The 9507-nt window shown below is 35.4% G+C and overlaps 3 protein-coding genes across 5 annotated transcripts; 1 reads left to right on the top strand and 2 right to left on the bottom strand.

Annotated features, from left to right (window-relative positions):
* Window positions 1–39: 39 nt before the first annotated feature.
* On the bottom strand, window positions 40–5025 carry LOC118264979 (RNA-binding protein 42). 3 transcript variants are annotated; one of them, XM_050705748.1, is made up of 9 exons: window positions 4821–5025; window positions 4675–4741; window positions 4201–4245; window positions 3887–4085; window positions 2838–3038; window positions 2332–2463; window positions 1907–2023; window positions 1486–1624; window positions 40–1124 (listed from the first exon to the last, which is right to left on the bottom strand). In XM_050705748.1, exons 2-9 carry the CDS (start codon window positions 4719–4721, stop codon window positions 991–993), a joined length of 1014 nt encoding a protein of 337 aa, XP_050561705.1. In that variant the 5' UTR covers window positions 4722–4741; window positions 4821–5025; the 3' UTR covers window positions 40–990. The 3 variants fall into 3 exon arrangements, with proteins under 3 accessions (XP_050561705.1, XP_050561704.1, XP_050561706.1); XM_050705747.1 differs by having other exon boundaries at window positions 4675–5025; XM_050705749.1 differs by lacking the exon at window positions 4201–4245 and having other exon boundaries at window positions 4821–5024.
* A 271-nt stretch (window positions 5026–5296) lies between these two features.
* Window positions 5297–6901, top strand: LOC118264981 (uncharacterized). The gene is made up of 2 exons (XM_035577664.2): window positions 5297–5514; window positions 5590–6901. Exons 1-2 carry the CDS (start codon window positions 5428–5430, stop codon window positions 6085–6087), a joined length of 585 nt encoding a protein of 194 aa, XP_035433557.1. The 5' UTR covers window positions 5297–5427; the 3' UTR covers window positions 6088–6901.
* On the bottom strand, window positions 6593–9489 carry LOC118264980 (TLC domain-containing protein 5). The gene is made up of 4 exons (XM_035577663.2): window positions 9120–9489; window positions 8604–8832; window positions 7512–7749; window positions 6593–7003 (listed from the first exon to the last, which is right to left on the bottom strand). Exons 1-4 carry the CDS (start codon window positions 9325–9327, stop codon window positions 6899–6901), a joined length of 780 nt encoding a protein of 259 aa, XP_035433556.2. The 5' UTR covers window positions 9328–9489; the 3' UTR covers window positions 6593–6898.
* Window positions 9490–9507: the final 18 nt, after the last annotated feature.

Below are 9507 nucleotides of genomic sequence, written 5' to 3'. Positions count from 1 at the left end.
CAACGAGTTTATGTTGTATAGATGATTAAATAAAAAGCGTTGTTATAAGACTAATTTATTTATTGAAATCAAAACTAGAAGAACATACTTAGTACACTAGTTGTAAATGGTTTTGTTTTTAACTGAGAAAATAGTCTTAAATGTGGAGAGTTGTTGAATAAGTTACCAATAATTCGATTATAGTTAACTAGGAGTTCTATACTAAAGCAAAAGGATTACACAAAATCTCCGCTCCTGTTTAGTGGACAGATTTTATGCATTCCGCTAACTTACTCCCCTCTGGTGGACAGACAACCTTAGTACTGACATTGGTATTATTATACTTTTCACTGCCACAGTCAGCTGTAGCCGACAATCTAAATGTACCTAAAAAGACGGTTTATTTCTTATGAGCCATGGCAGGCAGGGACGGGTCATGGTAAGCGTCCACAGGCCCGTATCGTACGCATCGCATGCAACGGATTTTAGTTTGTCTTGTATAGAAACTCATACAACAGCGTCCATTGATTCGCATGGTTCCGTATGGACTGCATCATCGGCAATGCCTTCATGCGATGCGTACCGATGACGTCATACGGAATGCGGGCGTGTGGATGCTTACGTTTAGGCCAAGTTTTGTTTTTTTTTTTTGGTCAAAATCAAGCTTATCTATCAACAACTTTCCACATTTGCCTATTATTGCATACAAAGCTATACAAAAAATACAAGAATCAACTGTCTAAAGTACTGTGAACATCCTAGCATCAATAGGTACATGGCTGGAATTTTTCCCTAACCTAGATAAAGTATTGCAGTTCATTTTCACAAATATAGTCCATTCCTAATACAAATACGAAATAATCTTAGGGTCGCACATTTACAGGAGTATTGCTCAACAGCTAATTTTAATTTGACCATGGTCATTACATAAATAAGCTTTTTAACTTGCGCTATCTAAAATTTTCACATGGCAACCCTGAAGGTAACAGATAATTAAAGTTATCAGTGTTGTCAGCTTTTGTTGCCTGACATGAGTAGAGAGAGGAGGGCTGCCTTTTCCTTCTCCTTCTTTCTTACAACGTCTAAGCTGCGTGCTCGCCATGTGCTTTTCCTTAGCTTGATCGGTCTGCTGCCAACGTAACGACCTGGAATATATGAGATAGGTGGAATTGAAGGTTATTGCTAGAAAGATAATGGATAGAGATACTTGAATAACGATAAAATCAATGACAAGATTTTTATGTCACGTCAAAATTGATGGGCTTATCCAAGGGATATAAAAGATTTAACATTGGAAATTGGCTTTATACTAGGTACTTTTGAATGTATTAGGAGTTTAAGTTAAGGAGGTAAAGAGCAACCAATGCATAATAGAACCCAAGGCTATAAGATTTTTACATTAAAACTCGAAGTCAAAGTAAAGTAACTGAAATAAATCAAATAATACTAAATCCGTCAGTCTGTCTGTCAGTGAAGCTAGGTCACAAAAGTAACCAATAAGCTTACCATCCATCTCCTTCATAGCCTTGATGAAGTCACCAGGATCCTTAAAGCTGACGAACCCGAACCCTTTGCTTTTATTTGTCCTTTTATCTCTTATCACTTTCGCTCTCTGGAACGAACTGTATTTACTGAAGGTTCTTGTCTGCAAATAAATAAACAACCAAATTAAAGATTTTACTCACAACCCACATGAAACTAATAAGTGATGAGCTTATTATTCAGAACTCTTTTGAATCCTATCCATCCATCTGTGTTAATCGAAACATGATTTTCTCATGTGACCTGTTCGAGAAAAGTTCTACTAGTTTTAAATCAGGAATAGGAACTCATAAAAAGCATGAACAGCATACAAGTAATAGTTAAGAATATATTTGGTTTATTTTTAATATTTTAAGCCATGAATAGTATAATAGAATATACTCACTAATAGTTCATCTGTGACATCATTTCCGAGATCGCCGCAGAACATACGGAAATCATCATCAGGCCAGTCCAGCAGTGTCACATCCTCCCAAACTTGACCTCCGGCAGTTCTGACAACCTGATACAAAGGAAAAAAAATATAAAAAACAATTCATACAAAACATGTTCAAATATTACTCTAGACAAAAACAACATACAAATCTGTTTAATAATTTTTGAGCTTATTTACTATCAGAGTCAGTATTATAAAACGTAGAACTTATAAACGGACAGCTCTAATACTTCAAAATAATGCTGCAAGTAAAATACCAATAGAAATCACAAGTTAATATACATAAATATGTCTATAACTTACAGGTATGCGCTGAAACAAAATTTTACATAATACATAATATTATGAATAGCCCAACTACTTGGAACACATACCTTTCTATTCTTCTTTTCTTTCTTGGGTTTAGCGATGGTGTCTGGTATGCTAATTGTAGGTGGTGGTGGAGCTACTGGCGGTGGCTCTACCACCGGCTCAGGTCGAGGCGGCGGAGGGGGCGGGGTGCGCTTCTGAAAGTCAAACATAGAATTTTAGAACCTGAACTTACTTGAAGATATAAAAAAATTAAGATTCAGATTATAGACTAACTGCCGCACTCAGAGATATTTAATAATTACTTAAACTCTTTCTTAGTGACAATTTTTAAACAAAAACAATTTGCTAAGGATGGGATTAAGTATTAAATGACTCTGAATACCGCCGTAAGAGACTTAGTTATTGGAGGAGTTATAATTTATAGAAGCTTTATACTAAGATTTCACTGTGCAATTGTGCAAAAAAAAAATTGTTCTGGTGATGATGCAGACATTTCAATTCAACAATAAAATAAAATTAGTATGAGGCACCATTTTTTTAGAAAACAATAAAGTTTAATTCCACATACCCTCTTTCGACTTTCTTTCTCCTTCTTTTCATCATCTTCTTTAGGTTGCTTGTACAGTTTGGGTGCTGCAGAGAGCACTACAGGTTGTGGCTTTGGTGGAGGCGGTGGAATTAGCTGAGGTCCCGGCAGACCCGGCCGCAGGAACGTGAGAGCCGGAGCGACAGGAAACACATCGCTACTCGTGGTTGGACGCATCCGTACCTGATAAATATTTGGATATTAGATACTGTATGAAACTACTGCTTCCATACACTGTTACATACTATAAGATCAAATTAAGATGAGAATTTCTACATCTTATTGAGTGTATGCTCACCAAACCATATTTATTACATAAGGTTTCATATCAATGAGCCAATTAACCATCTATACCTGATAAAGATCCAGATATTAATAGACCATGTGTGAACATATTCTCTAATGAGAAATTAAAAAGACTACATGTTATCAAATTCTCAACACATAGAACATATAAAATTCCATTATTGCCCAGCAGCTCTACATAAATATCATTATCATCATCCAAGGAACTGCTATTTAGTAAAATGGTTCCCTAATACAAAACAAAAACTTCTATGTTAATGGAGATAAACTCTGGCACTGGCAGTTGTTGGTCAATCTTCAGCTATTGTCTGCAGAAAAGAGATCACTTGCATACCAAGCTGCAAAAGGAACTCAGATGTGATATTATTAATTAGGGTCCAAGATCTTAAATGGTTCTAGACTACTAATATAAGGAGAACTGGCAAAATCACGGCAGTTTGTTTGGTTTTGTTCTAACACACACAACATAGTTTAGAAGTGCAAAATAGAAGACACACCAAATAAATACTTTTAAAAACACCGGTTAATGTACTATGAGACAAATGATTTCTTTTCAATTTAATTTTATAGTTATAAGTGAGTTATCAGCTAACATTTGGATAAGGAAGTGAAGGATAAATTAAACATTGACATGAGATACAAATAGAAAACACAAGAAAACTTTTGCAGGATTTTCAAATTGAGATATGATTACTTAATAAAATAATAATGAAACAAGATCTTACCTGCGAGGGCACCATGATGGAAGGTGGTGGTGGTGGAGGTGGTACTGTGGGGTACATCATGGTCATGTCAAATGGAGGAATCAGAGGTGCATTGGCTCTCTCCAACTGTTGCTGCACTGCACCAAATGTTGCCGCACCAATCACGGCACGTGAAACAACCCCGACTCCAGCATCACTGCCTGAGATCTCCGCCTCAAACCTACCAAAGAAAATAATAATAGAATATTTGTTTTGATATCAAAGTGTCTAACAACAATAATAAAAAAAATAATCAATACAATGTTTGCTGTAAAAATTGTAACTCAAAATGTTACCTATGCTCAACTTCTTGTTTCTTGAATATGTTGCTGTTCACCAAGCTAAAGTTAGAATAACATAAGCCGTATTTAAGATAAAGTTAAAACTCACATTTATTTTGTACCAGTTTGGATTCTGTAGCCATTTTAGTATTTTCTAATCGTTTTTTTTTATGTTTTTTACACTTATTACTCCTCGTTACCTCGGTTTTATTGTTTTAGCCGAGATAAAGATGCATGTACTGTGTTATGACTATTACATCGCGTAATAAAATATCAGCAACAAACTTCGTTTTATATTGTTGCCGTAAACTTTCGAAATTCATTTTACAATTTGGCACAAATTAAAGTTTATTACAATGTGTTATTGTTTTTGGACGTGAGCTAAGAAATTATAATTAAAAATAGGAATATTTATCACCAACCGTTGCTGAAAACATTTGAGGTTATTAAATGTATTATGAGAATTAGAGTAAGAATTGCATAGCTTACCTGGACATTTCGTCCTGCATCTGCTGGTATTTAGTGGAGTCTTCCATGTTGCAGCTCGTTCTTTAACCTTAAAGCAGTCCAAAACGTATACGTAGTAACTAGAATTAAATTGTACGCCACTAATCTTAATCACCTTGGATACATACAGATCCGCACATTGTCAGGACTCTGATACTAATTATCCTAATAGCTTTAAATATCAACAGGAGTAATGGAAAATAATATCACCGAAATAATCACTAGCACTAACAAACCAACCAAGCCAATCCAAAAACTGGCTGATTTTATCACTTGACGACACGAAACAGAAACACAACCTATGCAACACAACTGGCACCACTTGACAGTGACTGCTCCATTGAAATTTGACGTTTTTATTGCTTTATGCTTAGCAGGATGTCAGTTTATTTTCTTGTTGCGACCTTACAAAATAGAAATCATAAAATAGTAATCGGTTTCGTTATTATTAGCCTTTAAATTAGCCTGATAGTTGAGTATGTTTATGATGTTTTTTTTACGAGATAGTATAAAAACTTACTATAAGGAAACCTTTATGGTCTTTAGTCTCTATAGTTTGTTTCTCACAATCACAATAATATCAAGTGTCACTGTCAGCCATTTGCCTGGCTGTCACGTGTCATGTCTGTCAGATCGAATATTGCATTTGGCTTGTGTTAGGGTATTTACGAAATAAAAATACTTAAGTTGTACCTATTCTAACTAGAAGTTTTTATCTAGAAAGTGCTTGCAATCATGATAGAAGAAGACAATAAAACTGTGTGGTGTGGAAATTTACCAGAACAAGTCACGGAAGAAATACTATACGAATTATTCTTACAGGTACGCTACTTGCAAAAGGTATTTATAAAGTTTATGTACCGACACTTTAAAAAACAATGTTTCATTTAATTACAGGCAGGACCCCTAGAAAAGGTTAGAATACCGCGAGATCGAGATGGTCGACAAAAGAATTTTGCATTCATCACATATTGTCATGAAGTTTCCGTGCCTTACGCATTGAACTTGTTCAGAGGGACTTCTTTATTTCATCGGACACTTACGCTGCAGAGTCGAGGGCGGATGGTAACATTGCCACCGCCTATAAGATGCTATGGATTGGAACCACCTTTAGAATTTCCTCAACAGAGCAATATTGCCCAACAATTTGTTGAAATGGCAGATCATTTGAAAGAAGAAGATTTCAAGTTGCCTAATCGCCAAGCAAATGACTCTACTGATAGATTGGTTGTTGCTAGTTTACAGGGTAACTGGTCCCATCGCCACCATCCCTACAGGTCCAAAGACATTTCACTTAGAGATGATTACAGACCAAGCAGAAAGCAAGACAGTAAAGGCAAATATTCATCAAACTGGAGAGACAGGAGGAATAAGAAAAACAGCTACCACAGATAATATTTTCATTTGGGCAAATTCAATTGTACATATTTTTTTAATTACCTTTTGTCTTTTTAAAGATGTTTATGGTAGGTATAATACAATGTAATATTTCAAGCAGTTTGAAATGACAATTTAATTGATGTCACTTTGTTAATTATTTTGATAATGATTACATTTCCAAATCCCATTCACTATTCCCAAACTGCCTTTATTTTAAAAAGCTAACATCTCAAGCAAACATGTTCATGTCAGAGCAGAAAAGTAAGTAAAATCAACAATGGATTGAATTGATAAACACGTTAAACTGGGGATTATAATGAACATGTTGTGTAAGGTGTCAGCTCTACTATAATAGCTTTACAACTATCATTATAATTAACAATGAAATTTTGATACTTAGGAATCTTGATTCTTTCAGCTTTATCCGAAGTGCTTCCATAAATTCGGATATGGACATAGAGACGTTGCTTGTCTCAAGTTATAATAATATTATCTTAGTCAATAAAAAAGTTTTCTTTAAAAACTTATCTTGTTTATTGTTTTATATTTCTTAGCTAATAGGACTGACCAATATGCTGTATAAAATATTGTTACATCTGCAGTTCTGTGCAAAAAAGTGTCTAATTTTATACACATTAAAATATATTATTAATTATACACATTAATATATTTCTGATCAATTGATACAAAATTGATATTTGTATTTTTTGGCTAGCAGGAACACTGACACCCTTTTTTGTAAAATAAGACGGCAAAATTGTAAGGAACTGATTTATAACAAGGATCTATAGATTTGTAGAGTTTTCAAATAAAAGTGTTAATATCGCTACATTGTGTTTAAAATTTCGGAATGTGTTAGATGTGCCCTCCGTCGAAATTCTTCAGACTCAGTATAAATTTGGGTTGCATAGTAGAATTCTCTAAACTCACTCTGTAAAATGTAAAAGGAAATTTTAATGAACATGGAAATTACAAAACAAGAACATCTGTTTCTAAGTTAATCATCCTGAACACAAACTGTACTTCATTTTTCGATGGAGAATCCTTCTAGGCAGGGCCAGGTTAGGCTCTGTGATATTTGTATGTATTATCCACTTGACTGGTTCAAATGTTATACAAATATAACGCCCTGATGTAAAAAATTACTGACGTAATTATACTATTCTGCAAAACAGTAAGTAAAGATATAGGTAGGTTTTAAGCTATCAGAATATTACCTGCCAGAAACATGAACACTGAAAGGCCAGGTACTTAAGTCTAAAAACCATCAAGTATTAGTAGAGTAGCAGGTTTCTGCCTGCAGGCATTGCAATTTCATTTCTGAGATTGTCTCTTCAAAAAACTTGTAGAAATAGGCACTACCGTGTATTAGCATAACAACACTAAAGATATTGTTTTTCATATTCAGGCGCCCAAGTAGTTATTCAAGCTGCACTTACTATCTCGTCTCTGTACTTGTAGCGTATATATCCAGCTATGTCGTAAACAAAGGCCAGGGAAACAGCGTAGAAGATGACTGATAGAACTTTTTCCTCCCAATCGAAGTAACCCGTACTGAACACCAAGTACACGAGGTAGGTGCCCAGTATCCCTCGAAGGACGAGGAACATGCCCAGGTAAAGGACTTCTACCATGAAATAAAATGTTGTGTTCCCGTATCCTTCCTTTTTGAGAAACCTGAAAATACCATTTTATAAGGGACTGTTTGGTTGGTGCAATGAGTCAGCGACAGGCTCATTGCACCAGCTCGTGGGCTCTTCAGCACGGTACAACTAGATGACATTATTTTGACGATCAATATTATTTCAGACTTATTTTAAAACACACGCAACATTTTAATGTTTTTAAAAACGAAACCTCACTATTTTCTTTATCCATACATTTTATTTTATTTGCACAATATTAAACAAGGTCGCACATGAAAGGAAATCGTATATTTATTTACCTAGAACCCGCGATGTAGGATAGCTAGTAGGTATAAGTTCAAGGACTAATGTCGGTAATTAATAAATGGCGTTTCCGTTGGCCCTGATATTGTAAGTCCTATAGAAAGTTAATGACATTTAAATCCGAAGGACAGTGGAATATTTAAACGGAAAGCTTAAGTCGGCTTCTAAATAAGTTAGGTATTTTATGTCTAACTAGTAGCCTAAATAATTAATTATGTACTAAACTGCGTAGGTATAAACTAAATGATGCCTAATTTCTGTTATTATACTCTTTTACTTACCTAGGTAGGTACATAGGGTGCCCATGTTCTTTCAACTATGACTGAACTATACAAAAGACAATATAACAAAGTTAATAATTTACGCACATAGTGTAGGTACCCACACATTTTTCACAATCAGGATCTAGCAGCTACCTACTTAAATTATCTACCTACAACGCAACGAACATAATGTTCATTCATACTACCTTTTACTGAAGGTCTACATGAAAGAAGAAATATCTACAGGAATGTTTTAGCATACCTATTACAATTTTAAATAGATATAAATTAGGTAGCTACGTAAATGAAAAGTACCAACCATCTTGTTTGTAGCATAGGATTAGTAATCTCTAACAGTACTAAAGTGCACGAGTAGGTGCACCCTGTACTCTCTTTCTGCATGAATCTAGTGATGGCGACCAGAGCGGCGATGTGGTGGAACAGCATCACAACACTGTCGGTCCAGTACACCAAACACCACAACAGGTCGAAGGCGAAGTAGCCCCACGACCATACCATCAGAATGTATTGACCCGATGTTAGCTCCTCTAAAATCAAACACGCTAGGTTTATTTTGCTTCGGGCAAGAACGAACGGTTTTCTTCACTTTTTTTAGGAAATTAATATAAATGCAGAGATTGTGGAAAAGGATCTGATAAGGCGCGTTCATACGTATGTGGTAAAAATCGCAGTAGCTGGCACTTTGTGGTTTCAGCTTCTTCAGACATAGAACATGACTGGGTATACCTAAATGTAAATTACAATCCCTTAAGGTAATATATACCCTACCTATACCTACTAGAGTCAGTGGGTATTACGTAAGCACTGTACTTACTAGTAAAATGCCATGGTGTCACATTTCGCCACTGGCATTGAGTCAAGCCGATGGCAGTGGCGACGCTACCATGCAACAATGTCACAACCCTGCAGCACCATTCAGGACTCTTGTCTGGCGCATATTCGACCATGAAAAAGTACAACCAGTTCCATAGAACGAATGACGTCAGCTTGAGAAGAGATGGGACTGATAGGTCGTGTCTCATAGCCGATTATGTCTTGGACATTGTGTAGGACATATTAGAAACTTATTTCTGTGATTTTTTTATTATTCCATAATTTAAACCATTTTGTTGTGTTTTGTAGTAGAGTGGTTATTTATTGTTTATTGTTGTCACTGGTTGTCACTCGGATGAGTCACATGCACATGTCATTAACATCATTAT

Source organism: Spodoptera frugiperda, chromosome 28 (assembly GCF_023101765.2).
Source record: "Spodoptera frugiperda isolate SF20-4 chromosome 28, AGI-APGP_CSIRO_Sfru_2.0, whole genome shotgun sequence".
Classification (NCBI taxonomy): Eukaryota; Metazoa; Arthropoda; class Insecta; order Lepidoptera; family Noctuidae; genus Spodoptera; species Spodoptera frugiperda.
Note: the sequence above shows the minus strand (reverse complement) of the source record. Positions and strands in the feature narration are given on the sequence as shown.